The sequence below is a fragment of the Lampetra planeri genome, chromosome 1 (genome assembly GCF_965212315.1).
Source record: "Lampetra planeri chromosome 1, kcLamPlan1.2.h2, whole genome shotgun sequence".
NCBI classification, from domain to species: Eukaryota; Metazoa; Chordata; class Hyperoartia; order Petromyzontiformes; family Petromyzontidae; genus Lampetra; species Lampetra planeri.
Genome location: NC_136107.1, coordinates 16,844,382 through 16,869,686, shown reverse-complemented (window position 1 = coordinate 16,869,686; position 25,305 = coordinate 16,844,382). Strand labels below are relative to the sequence as shown.

Here is a 25,305-nt window from a genome sequence, read left to right as displayed (position 1 = left end):
ATTCACCCTCACCACTCACCCTCACCATTCACCCTCACCACTCTCCCTCACCACTCACCCTCACCACTCACCAGTCACGCTCACCACTCACCCTCACTACTCACCACTCACCCTCAACACTCACCCTCACCGCTCACCACTCACCCTCAACACTCACCCTCACCGCTCACCACTCACCCTGACCACTCACCACTCATCCTCACCAATCACACCCTCACCAATCACCACTCACCCTCACTGCTCACCACTCAACCTCACCACTCACGCTCACCCTCACCACTCACCCCTCACTAATCACCACTAACAACCGCCACTCACCCTCCCCACTCACCCTCACCACTCACCCTCACCAATCACCACTCACCCTCACTACTCACCCTCACCACTCTCCCTCACCACTCTCCCTCACCACTCTCCCTCACCACTCTCCCTCACCACTCTCCCTCACCAGTCACGCTCACCACTCACGCTCACCACTCACCCTCACTACTCACCCTAACCACTCACCACTCACCCTCAACACTCACCCTCACCGCTCACCACTCACCCTCACCACTCACCCTGACCACTCACCACTCATCCTCACCAATCACACCCTCACCAATCACCACTCACCCTCACTGCTCACCCTCACTGCTCACCCTCACCACTCACCCTAACCACTCACGCTCACCCTCACCACTCACCCCTCACTAATCACCACTCACCCTCAACAATCACCACTCACCCTCACCACTTGCCACTCACCCTCACCACTCACCACTCACCCTCACCATTCACCCTCACCACTCTCCCTCACCACTCTCGCTCACCACTCACCCTCACTACTCACCACTCACCCTCACTCACCCTCACCTCTCACCACTCACCCTCACCACTCACCCTCACCACTCACCACTCATCCTCACCAATCACACCCTCAACAATCACCACTCACCCTCACCACTCACGCTCAACACTCACCCTCACCACTCATGCTCACCACTAACCCTCACCACTCACCCTCACCACTCACTAATCACCTCTCACAACCGTCACTCACCCTCACCACTCACTCTTACCACTCACCCTCATCACTCACCCTCACCACTCGCCCTCACAACAACCACTCACCCTCACTACTCATCCTCACCAATCGCACCCTCACCAATCACCACTCACCCTCACTGCTCACCCTCACCGCTCACCACTCAACCTCACCCTCACCACTCACGCTCACCCTCACCACTCACCTCTCACTAATCACCACTCACAACTGCCACTCACCCTCCCCACTCACCCTCGCCAATCACCACTCACCCTCACCACTCACCCTCACCATTCACCCTCACCACTCACCCTCACCATTCACCCTCACCACTCTCCCTCACCACTCACCAGTCACGCTCACCACTCACCCTCACTACTCACCACTCACCCTCAACACTCACCCTCACCGCTCACCACTCACCCTCAACACTCACCCTCACCGCTCACCACTCACCCTGACCACTCACCACTCATCCTCACCAATCACACCCTCACCAATCACCACTCACCCTCACTGCTCACCACTCAACCTCACGCTCACCCTCACCACTCACCCCTCACTAATCACCACTAACAACCGCCACTCACCCTCCCCACTCACCCTCACCACTCACCCTCACCAATCACCACTCACCCTCACTACTCACCCTCACCACTCTCCCTCACCACTCTCCCTCACCACTCTCCCTCACCACTCTCCCTCACCAGTCACGCTCACCACTCACCACTCACGCTCACCACTCACCCTCACTACTCACCCTAACCACTCACCACTCACCCTCAACACTCACCCTCACCGCTCACCACTCACCCTCACCACTCACCCTGACCACTCACCACTCATCCTCACCAATCACACCCTCACCAATCACCACTCACCCTCACTGCTCACCCTCACTGCTCACCCTCACCACTCACCCTAACCACTCACGCTCACCCTCACCACTCACCCCTCACTAATCACCACTCACAACCGCCACTCACCCTCACCACTCACCCTCACCACTCACCCTCACTACTCACCACTCATCCTCACCAATCACACCCTCAACAATCACCACTCACCCTCACCACTCACGCTCAACACCCACCCTCACCACTCATGCTCACCACTAACCCTCACCACTCACCCCTCACTAATCACCACTAACAACCGCCACTCACCCTCCCCACTCACCCTCACCACTCAACCTCACCCTCACCACTCACCCACACCACCACCACTCTCCCACACCACCACCACTCTCCCACACCACCACCACTCTCCCACACCACCACCACTCTCCCACACCACCACCACTCTCCCACACCACCACCACTCTCCCCCTCACCACTCTCCCCCTCACCACTCTCCCCCTCACCACTCTCCCCCTCACCACTCTCCCCCTCACCACTCTCCCCCTCACCACTCTCCCCCTCACCACTCTCCCCCTCACCACTCTCCCCCTCACCACTCTCCCCCTCACCACTCTCCCCCTCACCACTCTCCCCCTCACCACTCTCCCCCTCACCACTCTCCCTCACTCACCACTCTCCCTCACCACATGTTAAGGGCGATCCTAAAGGAATCTACAACCTTCGATGATTCCTTTGCGCGATTCAAAGAATCGATTCCTGGCGCATAGGAGGTTTCCATTTTTAATTACAGAGTTTTATTTTCATTTGTATGTTATGTTTTAAAGTTTTCAGGAGTTTTTAATTATATTTTAGCCCCAGTCAACGCCGGATATTTCCCATTCGTAGCAGTTTATATCAACTCTATAACCAACTAATATTAAACGGAAATAAGGCGATTCTAAATGAATCTACAACCGTCGATTACTTTTCGCGATTCAGAGAATCGATTCTTGGCGCGGTCGGGTTTATAATTTTAATTACACAGTTGTATTTTCATTGGGATGTTATGTTTTAAAGTTTTCAGAAGATTTAAATGTATTTTTCCCCCGGGCAACGCTGGGTATATCGAGTTTATACCACAAAGTCGACGCCTGACAGAGTTGCGTGGTGAGGCCTAGTACCGTGCAGAGCCTCCGGCCTCGCCTAGATTGCCCACCCGGCTGAGGCTGGGTGCTGGGGCCGTTAACCCCCCCCCCCCCGCGCTACAATAATACTGTCTAATTGCTATAATTGTATTATCTACCGACCCTATAATAGTAATTGCACACATTGGGGTGGGGGGGAGTGAAGAGGACGTGAAACTTTGATGAATTTACCTCAGAATCGCGTGTTAATGCGTGCGCATATTTTTAATGGTAATTCAAAATGGCGTCCACCCCGCAGCGAACGCGTTGCTATCCGTTGCCAGGGGCAACCGCCGTGGTCCGCGCCGGCCGGCAAGAGTAAGTAAATAAATAAAGCGTTCAATAAATAAATAGAAATCGCACTAAATCGATAATCGGTCCGATTTAAAGTTTAGAGATGAAAAATCGGAAATGCCTAAGTTTACCGCGGGGCCGGGGGCGTGCCCACCTGCAATATTTAATCTCGCCGAACCCCACGGTCCGAGAGTTACATCCCCCGCAAGGGAGCGTACGCAGACGGACGGACGGACGGACGGACAAAAAATGAATTATATAGGTTAGATAGATAAGTGGTGGCAGTTAGAGTGAGACAACTGTACGTACTTTCTAGATTTGAAGTTTTAGTGACTGCAGGGATCCATACTCTTTGGTTATTTCGGTAAAGTCACGTAGGTCTAAAATAAATAATGTATTATGTTTTGTTTTATACCTACGTGACTTTACCGAAAGAACCAAAGAGTATGTACGTACTTTGCTTCCACGTCTGTGCTCTCCATATTCACCAACCTGCACCGGCCGGCATGGTGAAGTCTGGTCAAATAACCTGCATGTCTTGCATGTCGTGGGCAGCCTCTCGTCCACAGGGGATTAACAAGCTTATGTATGTGTAGGAAACCCGGGGACATGGAAAACGCGAAGGATATGGCTCCTGACACCAGTCATTTTTTTTCCGCTCACGCTTTTTAGATGGCAAATAGTGGCTTGCTGTGCAAATTATAACCTAGTGGTGAACAGTCGTGGTTATACAAATAGGAAACTTCCATTTATGCGTTGCCCGTGTCATAAAAAGGTCATGTGTTTTGTTTGGGTGTTTAAATAGTTTGCTCAGGTTAACGGTGTTGTGGTGCACTGCCTTGCACAGGTGACATATTCTATCTATTCAGGCTGTAAATGCTTTTGACATTATTATGACCATAATAGAGGTTTTTTGGGTTAGATCGCGTAAATATAGAAATGTGTCGTAAAAACCCGCCACCACCCGACACAGCCAACTAGTAAGGGTTGTCACATAAACAGAACGTGGCCAATTCGTCACTAGTATAGCACACCGGTGTGTTGGAGAGCCAAGCCACAACATGTACAATCTGAGTACGTTTCGCCCGTAATTACAACTAGCTTCATCAGGCGACAGCCATATTTGTGGAGAAGTCCACCTGTTTCGTTCCTTATATAGATGTGTAGATGTGGTGACCACACTTTTGCGCCCTTGTGCAAAGTGGGGGGGGGGGATTAATGAGTCGACGTACATTATGCATGCGCATTATGCGAGCCCTTTGATCTTGTCTTTCCTGTCCATTGTGTCGATTATAATAGCCGTACCAAGGTAATCCCTATTGAAGTATGGTGCCCTTCATCGGGATGCATTTAAACAATGTATTAATTGATGATTCGCTTCCACGCAGCACTAAGGACGGTAGATATCCAAATGGTTAAAATTCTTTTTATTTCTTTCAATTTCGATAGATTATCTAAATAGTCTTGGCCAGTAGTAGCTAGTTTTGAACAGAACTTCAACATTTTTAAAATCAATTGAGTGTCCTTGTTGGCACGCGTGGTCTGCTACTGCTGACGGTTATATTTGGGAGAATTTAATATATCTCTGATGTTCTTTTAGTCTTATGCTGATCATTCGGCCTGTTTGCCCAACATAACAATCGCCATACGTGCAATTAATTATGTACACCAAGGCCGTAGCCATGGAGTCAACATTGGGGGGGACCAAATCTTCCAGCGGGTCTGGGCCCCCCCCCAGAAAAAAAATTCTTAATTTGAAAACTCATTTCCTGCCATTTCCTGCCTAAAATATTTAAAAATTCACTAACACATAGATGGATTTTTTTTTACAATTATGTCTAATAGTGTATTGTATTACATTGCTCTGTTTTTTCTTTTTTTTACCTTTTCTTGTTTCATTGTATGTATTGGCAGAGATGAGGGATTAATAAAGTAACAACCATAACCACAATCATATTAACAGAAATCTATTTTATAGAAATATATTGGGGGGACATTTTGAGCATATTCCAATATGTATCCCCCCCAATATGTATTATAATTACGGCCTTGGTACAATCCTGTCGTGGTTAAAAAAAGCCAATCACGAGCTGTTTACATCGATATTAGATGGCATAGTGCACCCGTTGGTATTTCAGTATTTGTACGGGCAGCCAACCACAAAAATAAGGCTTCTACTTCGACCCTGTTGGCTTCAAGCTGCATGCAAATTATGTACACTTCCTTCTTTCACATTCCACATTCTTTTGCCATTTCTACGTTTCTATAAGTAGTAGTAAACGCTACTGCCACATTTATGAAACCATTTTAACTGTGTACATCTTGTCTTCACATCTCGTCCACTGTTCATATAAAAATGTGTCAATTCATAGTGGTCCATGACTTGCTCAGTCTGATGTAAGGGGAGTTATAGGCTTCTGGTGCGAATAAGAATCAAATTGGTGAATTGCAATGGTTATATGAAGAGGCCAATCTTACCTAATAAAAGGCATTCTTTGTCTGTCTGTCCGTCTGTCTGCGCAGATACCTTGAGACATTTTTAACTGACAAACAGTGGGGTTTACGTTTCAACAAAGTACACAGATACCACGCCATATGCCCCGGGACGAAAAAGCGATATTCGTATTTCACATCGGCCAAGTTTAAAGTAGTTAAATTAACAATGTATTCCCTTTTATAAGCACAGAGTAGCGCCAGAACACGCATCTGTGCATTTGTGAGAACGCTGGCTCGGTGGTGGTGGTGGTTGCCCGAGCAACGCATACACGTGATCGGTGGGGGGGAATTCTCGTTCGCGTTAAAAATGCAAAAAAAATACACAACGTTGAGGTAAATTCTTCAAAGTTTGATGTCCTCTCCCCCCCCCCACCCCAATGTGTGCACTTACTACTATAGGGTCGGTAGATACTACTATTTTCGTCCTTAGATATTATGACTGTCGAGCGGGCGAGGGGATGGTGGGGGGGGGGCAGTCCCAGCCCCAGCCTGCAAAGGTGCCACCTCGGCTGGCTGGGCATTTTAGGCGAGGCCTGGGGCTCTGCACGGGACTCGACCTCACCACTACACTCTGTGAAGTTAGTATTATAGAGTTAGTTTAGCTACTACTACAGCCAGTACACACTGCTATAGAGTTAGTATAGCTACTACTCCAGCCAGTACACACTGCTATAGAGTTGTTATAGCTACTACTACAGCCAGTACATACTACTGTAGTGGTAGTAGATACTACTATAGTCAGTATATACTACAGTAGAGTTAGTAGCTACTGCTATAGAATTGAGATATACTATTACTAGCTTTACTACCCAGCTTCGCCCGAGGCTTGAATTCTTGTCTTGGATTAATACACGGCCTACGCGGAGGGTGGGGGGGGATGCGTGACGTCAGCAGGCACACTGCGTGACGCTGCCGCATGCGGGTGACATCACAGATGTGACGTCACCGCTTGCTTGCCATGCAAAATATATCCATTATTACGTCCCCCCCCCAAAATACAAAAGTCTATTTTTATACTTTTTGCATTGTGTACAGTCTGGAAGCTACCCACATGCCAAATTTCAAGTGTGTTGCATGTTGGGAAGTATGCTAAATATTTAGAAAAGACACATATATTCACAAATTTTCCTTTTTTATATATATATAGACTAGCTTTATTACCCGGCTTCGCCCGGGACTTGGGATTCACTACGCCCGGCCGCCTTTGTCCCCCCAGTGGCGATGTTCACACACCACACGAGTTACTCGTTTGAGGCCGAGTCGACCTAGGGGAGGCCCAGGACCGTTTCAAATTACTGTCACCAGTGGTGGCCGTGAGCGGGAATCGAACTCGGGTCACCGTGTTCATAGCGCAGCGCGCTAACCACTACACTACCGCTCCCCCCACACACACGCGCGCGCGTCCATAGGTACACATACACGCGCTTGCTGCAGACACACACAACTTTCAGGGTGCGTACGGGAGTAAATGACTGAAATAATAAACCAATGCTGCGCGAAGAACGCCTTAGACCTGCAACACATTTGTATGGCACTTTACACGCGGAGGGTTAGGGGGGGGGATGCGTGACATGAGCAGGCACACTCCGTTACGCTTCCGCATGCATGGGTGACATGACAGATATGACATCACATCTCATATGCCGTGCAAAATATATGCATCATTGTGTAGTATGGTAAACTACGGCGGGAGACCACTTGACGGGTAGCACACTTTATTCACACTTGGTTACCACAATAACACGTGTGGTCACTACAGCTCACGCTACACGTTCCACCCGACACGTGTGGTTACTACAGCTCACGCTACACGTTCCACCCGACACGTGTGGTTACTACAGCTCACGCTACACGTTCCACCCGGCTACACACACACGGGCATTCCAGCCCCGTAGCATCCGGGGGAACCTCTAGACCCACCCCAGCTCGGGTATGGATCACGACCACTGGGTCCCGCTGCCCGGTCCTCACACGGACGTCCGGCCCCCGGGTCCCAATGTCCCGCCTCTGAGCCACACAGGGCCCCGGTCCTTACAAGGACAGCGGGACTAGGTGTCTCAGGGCCCTATCTCTTCCTCCTCCGTCTTCCGTCTTCACTGGTCACCAACTGCTCCCCGAGCGCCCGCGCGCACCGCCTTATATAGCCCTCCGCTCCAAGGAGATGGAGCCTATGCGGACCACGATGTGAGCACCCACCCTAGCCGACCAATCATCACGCGCTGCCACACGATCCCTTCTTGTGTCAGCGCACATAACCAATCACCACGCGCTGCCACACGATCCATCACTGTCAGCGCGCGTCACCAACACACAGCCAATCACCATCACATAACCCATGACCCCGCGCTGACCTACGATCCCTCACCGTCAGCGCGCGTCACCAACACACAGCCAATCACCACGCGCTGCCCCACGATCCCTACAGCCAGCGCGTATCACCACTACATCACCCCCCCCCCCCCCACATAGCTCGCAGCCGGCCCGGCTGCCAACAACAACAAAACAACAACAGAAAACCCCACTTCCCAAGTGTGCCCCGTAACACAACAACAACGCAACACAACAACACAACACAACAACAACCTATGTACAAACCGACGAGCAACGCAATAAAAGTTATTCCGAAAAAAACGTGTCCAGTGTCTCCTTGACTACCGATCCCCCTTCCGCACGCTCCTTGAACGGGTGATAAAGCGGTCGAGCGGACGGGGAACGTAGTGACGAGACGCTCCGGCCGCGTCGGCCCGCATCCCCACCCCATTTATTCGGTCAGGAAAAGTTGCGCGACCTAGCGCGAGTCCGCCTGGCCGGTCCGTCGTACGGGACGAGACGCTGTCGACCGTCCGGTGGCTCCGGCAGCCCAGGAAGGCACGATTCGGGCCTGGAAGAACCGGCCGTGCCCTGGGGATCCGGTCGCCGGTGGTCGGGCAGCTGTCAGTTCCAAGACACCTGGGAGCGGATCAGGCGAAAACATGTGAGGATCAGGCGAAGAAATTTCCCTCCCCGGGTCGTCGGTCACATCACATGCTCGGTCATCACGACACAAAGGAAGGCCATATGGTGGCGAGAACGGTTTCAGTCGGGAGGGGTGAACGTACCACCGGCGCTTTCCCCATTTTATCTGAACACACTGGGGGGCGTGCAACCCGCACGACCTCCACGGGTCCCCGCCATGGCCTCAACAATTTAGGCAACGTAGCCAAAGGTGCATGAGGGCAGTGCAGCCAGGCCCTATCGCCCGGTTTCCAATCGTGCACGGACACCTTCCGTGCACGCAAGCGCTCGTTGGCGACTTGCCGAGATCTCAAATTAAGCCGTGCGGCCTCCCGTGCCTCGGCGAGTTTAGCAATGTTAAATTTAATATGGTCGGCCAATTTGGAATTAGGCCGTGGTACGGAAAGTCCCAGCTGAGTCTCCATAGGCAGATCGGCCTCCCGACCATACATCAGATTAAATGGGGAAAACCCCGTAGCTGCGTGGGGGGCCATTCTATACGCGGCGAGGACCCCCGGGACCTGCAAGTCCCAGTCAACCTGTGCCTCGCACACCTGCTGGCACAACATGGAGGTTAAAGTCCTGTGGAGTTGCTCCACCATCCCGTCAGTCTGTGGGTGGTACGGGGAGGTACGCACCTTTTTAGTACCCAAAAGGTCGCACACTTCCTGCAGCAATTTACTCGAAAATTATTTCCCTGGTCGGTCAGCAAGCGTTCGGGAGCCCCCTTGTCCAAGACGTAGCCTTGGACAAAAGCGTCCGCCACGGCCGCCGCTGACTGGTTGGCGAGTGGCCACGCCATAGGCCATCGGGTAAAGTATTCCACACCAACCAACAGGTACTTGTTACCCCTAGGCGTGACAGGAAAAGGCCCCAAAATATCCAGCGCAACGAGCTCGTTGGTGCGCGAGACCTGAATAGACTGCAGCGGTGGATTTGGCGCAACGGGTGGTGGTTTCCGTTTGGCGCAATCCACACACCCCTTCAGTATATTGACCACATCGCTCCCCATCCCCGGCCAATAATAGTCACGCTGGAGCAGAGCAAGCGTTTTGTTTACCCCCAGATGCAAGAGGCGTTCGTGTGCGGCCAAAACAACTTTCCCCCGCATAGCGGAAGGCACGACGAGTGCGTGCCGCCGGGACATATTGTCCCACCTCATTAGCAGGCCCTGCTTGAGCAGCCAGGAGCCAGCCCGTGTTCGACCCTCCTCGGGACCCCCTGCCCTACGACACAACGCGAGCAGGGAGCTGTCAGCCATCTGGAGTCGGCCCCACTCAACGAGAGACAGTGAGAGTAGCGAGTCCCCGCCCGCAGGGGTAGCGGGAACGTCAACCATCGGCGCATTCGCGGCCGCGACCAACTCACTCTCGGGCACAGCACCTGGCGGTTTACAGCGCGCCGACCCCATCAAGCACGCACATTCAGGACTTGGCGACAACCGCGACAGGGCATCCGCGTTGGTGTGGCACAACCCTTTACAGTAATTTGTCGTAAATTGATAGTCCTGGAGGACTTCCAACCACCGCGACAATTGGCCCGAGGGCTGGGCGACCCTCAATGAATACTGAAGCGCCGCGTGGTCCGTCCGGACCGTAAAATGACGGCCATAGAGATAAGGTCGAAATTGCTGCACAAAAAAAACAATAGCCAGCAACTCGCGAAGGGTGACGCAGTAGCGCTGTTCCGCAGGCGACAAAACCCTGCTACCATAGGCGACCACCCGTTCAACCCCCCCAACGACCTGTGAGAGCACCCCCCCAATGCCTGTGTTACTAGCATCAGTATCCAGCAAGAAGGGACTCGTAAAGTCAAGGTAACGTAAGGGCGGGGCACCCACCAAGGCGTCCCGAAGGGAGCAGAACGCGGCCTCCTCTTCTGGCCCCCATCGAAACCTGACTCCTTTGGCTGTTAGAGCGTGCAAGGGTTTGGCAATGGTGGCGAAATGCTCCACGAATCGGCGGTAGTATGACGCAAAACCAATGAAGCTGCGGACCTCAGAAACCGACGTGGGCGTTGGCCATGATCTGACACAGTTCGTCTTCGCGGGATCGGTGGAGATCCCCGAAGAATCGACAATGTGGCCCAAGTACCTTACGGATTTCCGCAGAAGGTGGCATTTCGCCGGTTTAAACTTTAACTTAGCCGAACGCATCCGCAAGAACACCCCTCTTAATCCCATTGCAAACCCGACACAACCAATTCCATAAGGCAGTGAAACGTCGCGGGAGCGGAGTGGAGTCCCATGGGCAACCGATTAAACTGGAACAGGCCCCCTGGGGTCCGGAATGCTGTCTTAGGTTTAGACTCATCGTCGAGTGGCAGCTGCCAGAATCCCGACAGTAAGTCAAGTGTAGAAAAATACCGCGCCCCGGACAATGCGTCCAGGAACTCGTCCATTCTGGGGAGCGGATACGCGTCGGCCACGGAGATTTTATTCAGGCGACGGAAATCTACACAAAATCGCAAGGACCCGTCTTGCTTTTTAACCAGAACGATAGGTGCTCCCCACGGACTGGATGAGGGCGAAATGATGTCGGCCGTCAGCATGTCATTGACGGCCGATTGAACGTGTTCCTTCTCGGCAGGACTCAGCCGGAAGGGATTCTGCCGGACTGGTGCTGCATCGCCTGTTTCAATGTGGTGGCGTAACAGGTCCGTGCACCCAATATCATATTTGTGCGTGCTGAACACATCGGAAAATATGATCAGCAGAGCGCGCAGCGCACCCAATTGCACCCTTGACAAATCACTGGAGTCCGCACACAGCGAATCGACCCATTCAAGGTCATCACCCAATGTAATTTTCTGCGCCGGGATGGGATCAACATGTGCAACAAGGCGCTCTTCCGCAGGGACCCGTGCCGCGTGAGCAAGCACGGTGCCCTGCGGAATAATGGCCGGCCTCGAACCAGCGTTTAACACCATAACGAACTGGTCCCCGTCATCCCGAACCAACGTTTGAGCCACCGCCAATTCCAGACCCCCGACAGCTCTATTCGATGGACCCAAAAGCACGCCTTGTCCCGCAGTCTCCCCACCCAATGGCTTCCGCAACCGGAGGGGTATCAACATCTGCGAACCCGGGGGCACGTGCACCGTCTGTGTCGCTAGCGCTTGGATCGTCGCGCACGCCGTCCGTATTTCAGTAGGGTTAGATAAAAAAGAAATACGGCGACCCGATGGCAGCTCAATACAACGTTGATCCACGAGAATTTTAATGGGCATCTTAGCCAAAAAATCTGTGCCCAACAGACAAGGAACCGCTAGGGAAGAGGAGACGAAAATAGGTCCCGCCAATTTAATATCCCCTATGCAAATGGTCGCCCGAATCTGACCGATAATACCCAATGAGCCCCCATTTGCCGCGTAAAATGGCACGTCCACCGGAAGCAGAGGTCGACATTGGACGGGGAGAATGTTATAAATGAGGTCTGAAATTATAGTCACCGACGCTCCCGTGTCCACCAACACCCTGACCTCGACTCCGTCTATAAATCCCGTAACGACCGACGAACCGGCCGCCGCGGCCACTATTCTGTGGCCCAACTCGGACCATTCAATGTCCCCCCGGCCCCGTACGAACCCCCCTCTCCGAACCGAATCCCCGACCCCCAATCGCACATCCTCCGCCGCAAAGCGACGGCCCATGTGTGTCGTGTATGTAGGCCGAGCATGTGAAGTGCCGCGACTTGCCGGGGGTAGTTGGGACGACTTGGGGCCGTGGTCGTCGTCCAGCCGAGGTCCCGTGGCGCGCTGACGTGGAGCGCGGCACCCGGACGCCACGTGGCCCCGAAGGCCGCAGTTGTAGCACGTGATGAGGGACGTCGGAGGTCTCGGTTGCTCCAGCTTGCGGGTCGATCGCAGAGGCGACTGACCCCCCGACCTCCAATTCCCCGGTCGTGCAGCCACGAACGCCTCCTTCCGTGGGCGAACGACCTGGGGCTCGGTGACCACCGGGCCCGGAGCTGAGACCGCGGCAGCAGTGCAGACGACCACCTGTTTCCGCTGCAGGACCTCGTGCGCCTGAATACTCGTTGCAACACGCAACGAACATATATCCACTTCGTCGGCTGTGTTGATGGGGACCCCCAGGTCCTGCGCAAACTTGAGCAGTTCCAAAACCATAGCGTCCTGCCCCTCCTCGTCCATACGAGGGAACGCGGTGTCGGCGAGAGCCAACAACGCCGTGCGGTAGGCGAGCGCGGTCTCCGTGTCCGCCTTCCGTCGGTCGTAAAATTGGTGGCGGCAGGCCGAAGGTGGTCCGTACACTTTGGCCATGAGGCCCAGCGCAGCCTTGAGCGTGGAGCGCGCCGATCTCGGTGCGGACCTGAAGGCCGCGAGCGCGTTGTCGTCCAACATGGCAGGCAGTGCCCGCAGCGCCGTAGCGTCGGACCAGGCCGACATCTGTTGATGGAAGCGAAATCTTCTTTGGAATGCGCCCCAGCCCCCGCCGTCCGCCTTGAAGGCTGTCAACGCGGGAAGACGCTGCTGGAAAATGATGTCGTCCTCTGGCTCGTGACTCTCCCGCGCCGCACCGTCGAGCTGCAAAATGGCGGCCCCTATGGCGGGTGGCTGATGGCGGCCCGTAGCGCGCGTTGATGACGTAAGCGGCAGGGATTGGAGGACTCCCGCCACGTGTTGCTCGCAGTTCCCGCCAAAAGATGGCCGCTTGGCAGAAATGGCGGGAATTTCAAAGTCATTTTGGCGGGAATCAGCAACGCGAGCCCTTTCAATGTCCGTCGACGTTCTCGCTCCTCCAGACGTGGTGATCTCCGCTAGGATGGACGCCGCGGCGAGTAGTAGCTCCGCCAGGCGGGAGTGCGCGTCGCGGAGTCCGGCGTCAGCCCCCAGCCGCTCGTTGGGCGCCCATGAAGGGTCTTGTGGCGCCGGCGTCTCTTCCTCTTCTCCCCCTGATGCCTGCTGGCCCGAGTCGTCGTAGTTTTCTTACCGGTCACACTCGTGAGTCCGATGAGTCTTCCTGGTATCCATGGCAGGAAGACTGTTTCACTCCTGACGCCAGTTGTAGTATGGTAAACTACGGCGGGAGACCACTCGACGGGTAGCACACTTTATTCACACTTGGTTACCACAATATCACGTATGGTCACTACAGCTCACGCTACACGTTCCACCCAACACGTGTGGTTACTACAGCTCACGCTACACGTTCCACCCGACACGTGTGGTTACTACAGCTCACGCTACACGTTCCACCTGGCTACACACACACACGGGCATTCCAGCCCCATAGCATCCGGGGGAACCTCTAGACCCACCCCAGCTCGGGTATGGATCACGACCACTGGGTCCCGCGGCCCGGTCCTCACACGGACGTCCGGCCCCCGGGTCCCAAGGTCTCGCCTCTGAGCCACACAGGGCCCCGGTCCTTACAAGGACAGCGGGACTAGGTGTCTCAGGGCCCTATCTCTTCCTCCTCCGTCTTCCGTCTTCACTGGTCACCAACTGCTCCCCGAGCGCCCGCGCGCACCGCCTTATATAGCCCTCCGCTCCAAGGAGACGGAGCCTATGCGGACCGCGATGTGAGCACCCACCCTAGCCGACCAATCATCACGCGCTGCCACACGATCCCTTCTTGTGTCAGCGCACATAACCAATCACCACGCGCTGCCACACGATCCATCACTGTCAGCGCGCGTCACCAACACACAGCCAATCACCATCACATAACCCATGACCCCGCGCTGACCTACGATCCCTCACCGTCAGCGCGCGTCACCAACACACAGCCAATCACCACGCGCTGCCCCACGATCCCTATAGCCAGCGCGTATCACCACTACAATTGCGCCCCCCCCAAAATATACAAAAGTCTATTTTTAGAATTTTTGCATGGTGTACAGTCTGAAAAGTACCCATATATAGATAGTCGGTAGATACTGCTGCAGTCAGTAGAAACTACTGTAAAGTCAGGAGATACTCTTGCAGAGTCAGTAGAGGCTACTGTAGAGTAAGTAGTAGATACTGCTATAGAGTAAGCAGATACTACTATAGAGTTAGTAGTTACTACTATAGTCAGTGGATCCTGCTATAGAGTCAATATATACGACTAGATTCAGTAGATACTACTATAGTGAGTCGATTCTACTGTAGAGTCAGTATTTTATGCTATAGAGTCGACAGATGCTACTATAGAGTCATATACTACTACAGTCAGTAGATACGATTCTGGTCAGTAAATACTGCTACAGTCAGTAGATACTACTATACAGTATGTCGATACTACTACGGTTAGTAGGTACTACTATAGAGTCAGTAGATACCACTACGGTCAGTAAATACTGCTACAGTCGGTAGATACTCCTGTATAGTTAGTAGATACTACTACTGTTAGTAGATACTACTGTAGAGTTAGTCGTTACTATTATAGTCGGTGGATACTACTATAGTCGGTAGTTACTACTATAGAGTCGCTAGATAGTACCGTACAGTCGGTAGATACTACTATAGAGTCAGTAGATAATAGTACAGTCAGTAGATACCACTATAGTCAGTATATACTGCTGAGATACCACTATAGTCAATATATACTGCTAAGTCGGTAGATATGACTATAGAGTCAGCAGATACTACCATAGAGTCTGCAGATATTACCATAGTCAGTAGTTACTGCTATAGTATTAGTCGTTACTACTATAGTGAGTGGATACTACTATAGAGTCATTAGATACGACTAGATTCGGTAGATACTACTATAGTCATTAGATACTACTGTAGAGTCAGTATTTACTACTATAGAGTTGGTTGATACTACTATAGAGTCGGCAGATTCTACTGTAGAATGAACAGATACTACGACAGAGTCACTAGATACTACTCTATTGTGTGTAGGTATATGTGCGGGGGGGGGGGGGTAAAAATATTTTTTGAGGGTGGGGGGGGGTCGAGAATTTTCGGAAACCTTTTAGATAAACTATTTACCTGCCACTTTCTATTACTTTTTGATTCAGGACTTCTTCAAGCCTCTTATAATTTTGTTGATGGACAAATGGGCAGTCAAACCGAATGCCAGGCTTTCACAATAGCTTCGTATTTGTGTATATATGTTATGTTTTAAAGATAAGTTTTGAAATATATTTTCCCCCCGGGCAACGCCAGGTACTTCCCACTAGTACTCTATATATAAATGAGCCAATATCAGGGTCACTGGATACCACAACACCTCGGCATATTATGTGTATTTCACCTCATGTTCAAGTAATACAATTTCCAGGGTTGCATGTCTAACATAAAATGACTTGAAAGTCCGATCCAATTGCTGTTAAAGGGGTTCAGGGAAAAATAGTAAACTCATATTGCATAACACATTGTGTTCACTATGTTTGAAACTTTCGTGACTGCAAGGATTCATACTCTTAGTTCTTTCGGTAAAGTCACGTAGGTAAAAAATGAAATAAAAATTAATAAAAATAAAACAATAAAAAATAAAAAATCACGACGTTTCGGAGGCAACACAAGTCTCCATCATCAGGTGGGACCGTCACAGCCAGATTTGCTGCATCAAGTGAGGCAAGGATTCAAGATGTAAGTCCTTAAATGCAAGTTGAGGGGGGAGGAGAGGGGGGGGGAGCTTATCCCGATACGTTCCATTCATTGGCTACCACATTCTGATAAGCTCCCTCCCCCTCTCCCCTCTCAACTTGCATTTAAGGGCTTACATCTTGAATCCTTGCCTCACTTGATGCAGCAAATCTGGCTGTGACGGTCCCACCTGATGACGGAGACTTGTGTTGCCTCCGAAACGTCGTGATTTTTTTTATTGTTTTATTTTTATTAATTTTAATATCATTTTTTACCTACGTGACTTTACCGAAAGAACTAAGAGTATGTTCACTATGTTGTTAAAGTTGAAGTAAGGATCTGAAAGCCTTATTAGATTACAGTTTACATGAGTGATTACAAAAGTAACTATCAACCTTTTGTCAATCCACTGCTGGATGAAGGCCTTCCCACATTGTCTTGGCCGTGGGGGTTATTTGACCTTACTGCATTAGGCTGGTCAGTGCAGGTTGGGTAAGGGAGAGTCAAGGACTGGTTCAGGTATAATTCCAAACTGGTGTGGGACTTAACAGGGAATCGAACTAAGGTCACCATCTTCATAGTGCAGTACGCCATCCACTATAATGTTAATGGAAAATGTTACGTGAAATATTTGTCTTCAAATTAAAATATATTTTGCACATTTAACTTTGTAGAGATTAAGTATTAAAATATGTAATTATTTGGGGTTGACTGCCATGTGATGAACTTTACTCTCAGTGGCAGAGCAGGTGGAAAAGTGCTGTCCTTTTTTATGTGAACCAGAGGTTACTTGGGAGGGATCTCAGAGGTAGTTATGTGATATCTGCTTCCCTTGGGCCGTTCGCTAACTGCTCAGCGAGATTTCCGGATAGATGCTTTGTCACATAATGTGATGACATCACAAAGACGATGAAGCTGGATTTAAAAAAAATGCCAGATGTGTACGCTGTGGAAACCAGTGGGTGAGTAATATGGATAATGCCAAGAGATTCCACCAGGGGTCAGTACGGCGCTTGATAATTTAAAAACATCCGTTTGGCTTGTACAGTATTATGGAGACGTTTGTCAACCACTTGGACAACGCCACAGATAAATTTTAACTTTCTTTGAAGACACTACACTGAGTGCACTTACGTGGAATGTTTCTTTCTAATGGTTTATTCTTAATCTGCTTTTTATGTCATAGGCCAATATTATTGATTTAATAATGTACAATCTTTGTTCAGTAAGTGAATGGTGTAGGGCAAAGCATCGTGCTATGATGGTAATAATGCAATTTAAAAAACCTTTCAGTGCAAGTGTAAATACATTTTTTGCACCATATACGTTTTTGGTTGAAGTATTCCATATTCCTTTGATATAGTCAATTCACACATTACATGAAACATTCTTTATGATGTTGCTGCATTCATAAAAAGGTGTCTTGTGCTTACGTCCTCGTAAAACCCTCTCAGACTGCTTTGTGAGGTTTGGTGTTTGGCCAAAAACCATACAAATTGTAAACTTTCCCATAACTACCTTCTGCCTGTCAAAACAAATATAGTAGTTGCAAAGGAAGGGCATTGTTGTAATATGGATACCATTGTTTTCACAATGAATGTTTTTGGGTCTCATTCTCAAACAAAGAATGTAGAGATGATGAAATAGGAAAAGATGAATAGTGGCACTGGACTGTCTTGCACTTGTCATGCATAGCACATTGTCATGAGTATCGCTGTATGAAAGGTATATTTTCACAAGTCTCCCCTTGCGTACAATAGCAATACGTTGCTGAGAGTAATGGCTGAAGAAGAGCTATATAAGTGTCAGTCATGCCTAAGTACAACCTTGGTGTTGTTCGTTGGACATATGGCAATTAAAACGTGCACACCGACTGATGTGATTAAACTATCGCTGCTATTTCCATTGCTTTACCGAATGTAAGTGGTAATGAACGATTTAAAAGCATTGAACACGTTGGCTCTTTTTTGCAGGCGAGAGCCCCCGTATTCCCCAGTGAATGTTCTTCATTCGGAGGCCCCCGTGCCATGTGGCTCTCGCTGTGAAGCGTGCGTGGCGGCCCTGGGGCATATGGTCACAGTGCGCTCTTCTGTTTGCGGCCCCTGTTATTTGGGGGGTGGATGAGGGCCAAGTCTCGCTTACAAGTACCGCATTATTTGAGTCAAGTTGGATTTGTGAACAGCATGTCGAATGTATAGTGAGATCGCCTTGTTTCCTGTCTACTTAGCTTGGCATGCAAGAAGAGGACTTTTCCCCTATTTTAATTGAAAGTCAAGGCTAACGTTGATTGTAATACAGCCCAACTGATAATTAATCCTACAGTGAGTGATGCTATAGGTCTGTTACGTTTGTCACATAACCTCTTTTGGTAGATGTGAGTTTTAAAAATAGTATTACTGGAAAACCTATATCATTCTTAGGGTATTATGCAAATCTAATTACCTTCATTGTGGATACATTTTGAGGATTAATATATTAAGTGTGCTATTATCGCATAGCTGAAAAAATGGCGAGGTGCATATTATTCAGTAGTTTCAGTTTCACGTATTAAATGTAGTAAAATTAATATTTATTTACTCCATAAATGTTTAGTTTTCCTAAAACATAGTTACATGAACATGTACGTGCAAACTCACACATTTAGTTTTGCTCATACTTTTAGTGTAAAAAGTAATAAGTTGAATGGTAAAAAATGTTTAATAGAAAAGCAGGCATGTGGAAATTGCGACATGGCTGTTTGTGAATGGCTGGGTTTACAGTGTTGTTATTGCCAAATGGATAATGGGTTAATGATGAAAAAGCCACTGTCACGGGCATGGTGGTATACTGCCAGCATAATTAATATTCTACGAGTCGCTTTAGTCGGTTACCGAAAACCGCTGTGGTTTGTTTTAGATTTCATATAAAGAATTATCGAGACAGGAACGAAAAGTGTGGCATCGTTCTTTGCTTGCACGCTTCTCAATTAATTTCACTTCCAGTTTTTTTTGTCCGGTTTCCTTCAGGAAAGTCTGAGCATCCGTCCCCTTTCACCTCGCGCACAACCTATTTCGGTGTGTGTATTTCACATTTAACCCGGTTAGACAGTACTGTAGAGCAATAGCCAGTTTTGTCGAAACAACAAAAAAATGGTGTGTGAAGATTGCCAAGGCACCCCCGGCTCGCTTGCTGCTGCTGCCAGCATACCGCACTGTGTGGGCTAGATGCTAGTTTCCCAGTGGTGCTGACGCCAAGACCACACCCAGGGGAAACCTCGTGTTGATTTACGGCACACAGGATGTGTGTGGTTTTTTTTCCCTGGGAGGCCTTGTTGAAGGGCAGCAGTTAGCCCGAGCTCCCGTGCAGAAGCCCGATTGGTATGCGTCTGTGCGTCGACGCGAAGTCGTCCGCTTTTTTTTGTTTGCCGGTGGCTATAAAAGCCACGTAGAGGGTGGGAGGAGGGTCGGGTCTGTAGCCATGGTTTTTTTTTGTGCCCGCTCGTGCTCGATTCAGTCTTGGCCGGCATTCGCTACGGTCGGGCGGCCACTCCCAAGTGCCCCCCATCCCTTTAGCCTCCAGTTAGCCTTGGCGGACTTGAGTTTTTGAACGAAGGAGAGTGCGCAACGTGGAGTTTTCTTTATTTATGTGACTACTGGTAGAACAAAAAAGGGCACGCCAGCGGCGCGTTGTCACCAACGTTGGCAGGGTCACGGACGAAAGACGTCAGTTTAGGTTGTGGGCAAACACCGTTCGAACCTCGTCAAAGCTCTTCTGTTTGCGGACAAAGAAAACATTGTCAGGACCGTGCAATCGAGTGGAAAATTGGGCACGTAAGAGGCCGAGGCGGACTATGTCTGCACGGATGCTCTGCGGACTGTACGTTAAAAATAGTTCGCATTCCTTTCGGCGTCCCACGTTGGTTTGCGCCCGTGAGCTATTTGAATAGTAACGTGGGTATCGCATATTGCTTGGGTTTTGGACAACGCGGGGCAATAGGACTGCTCTCCCGAGGAGGCATCCTGTGTTTTCGTCTTCGCACGCTACCGGCATTTCGACGATGGCTAGCGGCAACCTGCCGTCGGAGGCCTTCCAGCATGCATCCCGCCACGAGGCAAGGCTATTTTAAAGGAAGGAGTGACGCGGATGAGGAAAGCGTCGTTGGGTGTGGAAGGGGGTGGTGTGGGTGGCTTCTCTGTAACGGGGACAGGACCTTCGGAATGAGTGGAGGGGGAAATGCGCCGATCATCTGTGTGCAGCCTTCCTTGTCGGCCCCACTTTGAAGACATTTGGACACCTGATTTTGCGGCCGTCGGGCAGACATGAAGCGCGTGTGCGTGGTGGTGTTGGAGGAGGAGGGCGATGTGCCCGTGCAGGTTTTCACGCTTCCCAGGAGAGATATCGGCAGGAGACGGCGTACTCCAGCACCCTGCATGGTGGGCAAAAGAAAAAAAATCTGTCTCTGTGGAACTGTGGCTTAAAAACGTGGTACTGTACGCTTTAACGTTTAATGTGTAGTTGAACATTACCGGTGTAATTGAGCTTGTGGTAACAAGTTACCGGCTATGCGTTTGTGTGCATCTGTGTCAGATTACAATTGAACTTTGCCGGCTACGTTTTTCTTTTGTCATGCAAATGTAAAAAATGCCTTAGACTATTGTTAATTTTTATTTCTCTAAAATTTCTATCTTTGATGTTTGAATATAATTTTTTTTTTTGTAAATAAAATTTCAAACGGTATATATTATTTTATTACATAAACAATCTGCACTAGAACTCTCTATATATGCTGCATCCAGTGTAGCGGAGTGAAATAATGCGGTTTTCTCCCAAAGAACGAAATCGCTGCTTGTATTCAATGCAATGTTTGCCTGTCACTTCTAATTGTTGAGATTCCACTAACACAAGGATTTCATCATCCGCCATGATTTATCTACTGCTGCATGACGGCCTCTTATCACCATCACAGTTATGTGATGCAACCGTCCATGTCACTTTAGCACACGAGATGATCGCAGTACTTTTTCTTTTGACAGTCGTCGGCTCGGGCTTTTTTCTGTCTTCTGGCTGCCATTCCATCTTCAGTCTCGATTATTGGCCATCGGCCATCATCTCTAACAGCGATGTCTCTCCAAACCCATATAGTTATGTTAATAGGATGATGTCTAAATTTTTATTTAAAGCTTTCGTGACTGCAGGGATTTATATTCTTGGTTCTTTCGGCAAAGTCACGTAGAAGGGAAATAATAAAATAATAAAAATATAAAACTATAAAATTCTCATGACGTTTCGACTGCAACACAAGCAATGATCATCAGGTGTGAAATCCACAGCAAGAAAAAAAATTCAAATTTTCTTGCTGTGGAATTTAATTGTTTAATATTTTAACTATTATTTTATTATTTCCCTTCTACGTGACTTTACCGAAAGAACATAGTATGATGTCTCTAACTTGTTCTTGTTCTGATCCAATCTGTACCTCTTTCTCATTGTAATTCCAAGCATGTTCCACCAATGATTTTTGTACACTTTTCAGCTTATATTCCATTTTATTTGTCGTTCAAGTTTTAGACCCATGTATCATAGCAGATAATATGTATCTTCTTGGTTCTTTCGGTAAAGTCACGTAGAAGGGAAGTAATAAAATAATAAAAATAAAACATAATAAAATAAAATAATTCTCACGACGTTTCGGCTACAACACAAGCAGCCGTCTTCAGGTGAAGAATGAGACACTACCAAGCTAGGAGCTTATATATAAGCTTGGTTGGAGGTGGAAGAGCGCCTTAACAAAAAGAATGTGCATATGAAGAGGAATTTAGCATATTCATGGGAAATGCGTAGGAGGTGGGCGGGGGGGTTTCAAAGTCATATTATGCCCATGCATTATGCAGGATCAGCAGCACCAAGGGGGGGTGCAGGGAGTAACATTAACAAAGGAAAGGAATGTTAATGATATGTAGCTGCAGTTACTAAACAACCACGTAGAAAACTAAAATATAAACTACATAAAAAACTAAAGTATAAACTTCATAGCACCATCAGTATACTTACTATACTCTACAATAAGCTGAGTTACTAACAGCAAGTAATACATTACAATTCTACGTCGTAAAAATTATATAATATGCTTCCATCTAAACTTTATTCTCTTACATCACACGAGCATATTCCGTACTATATACTGCCATAGATAAACCCAACATTAAATTATATACTGTATTGCTATAAACCACCCTATACCTTATACATTTTAATATAGCACTATGTATTATTCTACCCACCCTAATGTGTATCGAAATGGTTTATTACGTCCTTCCAATGATTGCTAAGCCAGAATCCATCTTCTCGGTTAAAATTGTCTCTGTGTTTGTATATGTGGATCGCCTCATGAACGAATCTCTCATGATAGCCAGATGGCTTGCAGAGAACCTCCGTCTTGGAGAAGTCAATGTCATGTGAGCCCACTGAGTTGTAACAGTGATCTGCCACGGCTGAGGTGTTTGTCCTACCGTGTTTCAGGTCAGCTTTATGTTCACGGATGTGGTCCGAGACATGTCGTTTGGTTTCCCCAATGTAACTGCTACCACTGAGGCAACTTAGTTTGTAGACGCCAGGGTACTGTATGTCTGGAACCACGTCTTTTACAGACGGAACCAGATCACGGATTTTATGTACTGTGTTGAATCGTACCTGAATCTTGTGTTTAATCAGGATTTTGGAGATCTTTTTTGTGACCCCAGCAATGTAGGGTAAGGTGATGGTTTTGAAAGGCTCCTCAGCAGGATCCTTCTTGACGGTTGGAGTGATGGCCTTGCGGATTGTGTAGTCGGAGTAACCATTAGCCTTAAGAGCTTGGCGTACGTGTTTGAGTTCACTGGCAATGTGTTCCTGGTCGGATATGCATTGGGCTCTATGATATAGAGTCTTGATGAGGGAATTCTTCTGGGATGGATGGTGGTGGGAATCCGGTTTTAGGTAAGCATCCGTATGGGTGGCTTTCCTGTAGACAGAGTGGCTCATTGAACCATCAGGTCTCCTTTTGATTAGGACATCCAAAAAGGGTAGCTTGCCATCTGTTTCGACTTCCATGGTGAATCTGATGGCTGGGTGTATGGAATTGATGTGGTCGAGAAATTGGTCTAGAGCAGGCCGGCCATGTGGCCAGATGACAAAAGTGTCGTCTACGTACCTCTTCCATAAGGTCGGGCGTAGAGTGGCAGTCTGGATGGCGTCCGTCTCAAATTTCTCCATGAAGATGTTGGCTACAACCGGAGATAGGGGGGAGCCCATTGGGGTGCCCTCAATTTGCTTGTAGAAAGTTTCATTCCAGGTGAAGTATGTATTGGTTAAGCAGTGTCTCACCAGGGGGGGTACCCCAGCATTCAGTCCTTGATGAACCAAGTCTTCAATGATTGCGATGGTGTCTGGTACAGGAACCTTGGTGAATAAGGAAACCACATCAAAACTGACAAGCAGGTCGTCTGGGGACAGGGCTATCCCCTTGATTGTCGATACCAGGTCAGTAGAGTTTAGTACCGCAGAGGTGGTTTTTCCAGTGAAAGGCCGTAGGATTTCAGACAAAAAATGAGCCAATTTATAGGTGGGGGAGTTGATAGTTGAGACAATGGGACGAAGAGGTGTATCTTCTTTATGTATCTTTGGCAAGCCGTATAATCTTGGTGGCCTGGCTGCAGAAGGTTTCAACGAGAACTGTTTGGTCTGATCAAATAATGCGGTTGAATCAGAAATGATTTTGTTGGTTTTAGTGACGAGGCTGTTGGTGGGGTCTCTTTTTATTTTTGTATAGCTGCCATCGTTGAGTAGTTCTTGAATTTTGTTGTTGTATTCTATTTTGTCCATGATGACAGTGGCATTGCCTTTGTCGGCTGAGAGGATGACAATGTCATCCCTCTTTTTTAATTGAGCTAATTCAAAACGCTCATCTTTGCTGATGTTGCTAGCTGGCATCTTAGCGTTTTTGAGGGTTGCAGAGATTTCGGATCTTGCTACGTCTGCAGCGATGTGACTCAAGCCCTTGAGAGCTACATCTACTCGAGCAATTATATCATTAACTGGTATGTGTCTAGGTGTGACTGCAAAGTTTAGTCCTTTAGCTAAAACGGATTTCAGACCTTCAGAAATAGAACTGTTACTGCGATTAATTACGACTTTGTTAACATCTAGCTTTTCAATGTGTGGGTCCGGTTTATTGTTTGTTTTGATACTTGATATTTAGATTTTCATTATTAAGTTCAGTGTCCCTCCTTCTGCTTGTCCCTTTGTTTCATTATTTTGATCCTGGTTCTTGTTCAGTAATTGCCCTCGACATACATACTCTGATGGGTTTATTTTCATTTGATAATAGTTTTTCTCCTTTTTCTGGCAACAAAACAAGTGTTAAAATGTTAAAACACCAAACTGAAACCTTTTACAAGGAATCATGTCTGCATTAACCACAATGCTTGTGGTCAGAATGCAAACAAAAAACATACCCTCCAACGAATATTTGCATTTGTTGAGTAAACCCATATGTTACTTTTGTTTTATTTATGTTTATCTTGAAACCAATATTCTTTATTACCATCAATCATTAGACATATTAATTTCAATTGCTTGTTAAATGACTGCATCATCAGCAAATCAGAGATACTAATAGTTTTGCCATTCATATATCCTTACTGGACTCCCAAGGTGATATGCAATTTGTTTCTTTGTGCATTCTAAGTTTAGCTCTTCCAAAGAAGCGGGACCAGCTGTTCGAATAATACGAGGGCCACCTTATTAAATGTTTATACAGGAATTAAATGCTTCTCATTCAAACTAAATACAACTGATTTGAACAATTAGATACCTATTAGTCCCCCTTTACATGTTTATAAATTGTTTACAAATATTATTAGGAATAGAATAATGGGCAATTTAGAAGCCAATCAATCATGGGAACCAACTG

At 48.4% G+C, this 25,305-nt stretch overlaps 1 protein-coding gene across 5 annotated transcripts in view; it reads left to right on the top strand.

The window, feature by feature from the left end:
* The window catches only part of ANKRD28 (ankyrin repeat domain 28), a 64,003-nt gene that overhangs the window by 3,847 nt on the left and 34,851 nt on the right, over positions 1–25,305 (top strand). For 2 of the 5 annotated variants that reach the window (XM_078594917.1, XM_078594909.1), the window contains exon 1: positions 19,842–20,788. The exons of 2 other annotated variants lie outside the window; for them this stretch is intronic. In XM_078594917.1, coding sequence (XP_078451043.1) covers positions 20,675–20,788 — 114 coding nt within the window. In that variant the 5' untranslated portion in view covers positions 19,842–20,674. Of the gene's footprint in view, positions 1–19,838; positions 20,789–25,305 lie in introns of those variants that run through there. One more of the 5 variants, XM_078594926.1, reaches the window with a different exon arrangement.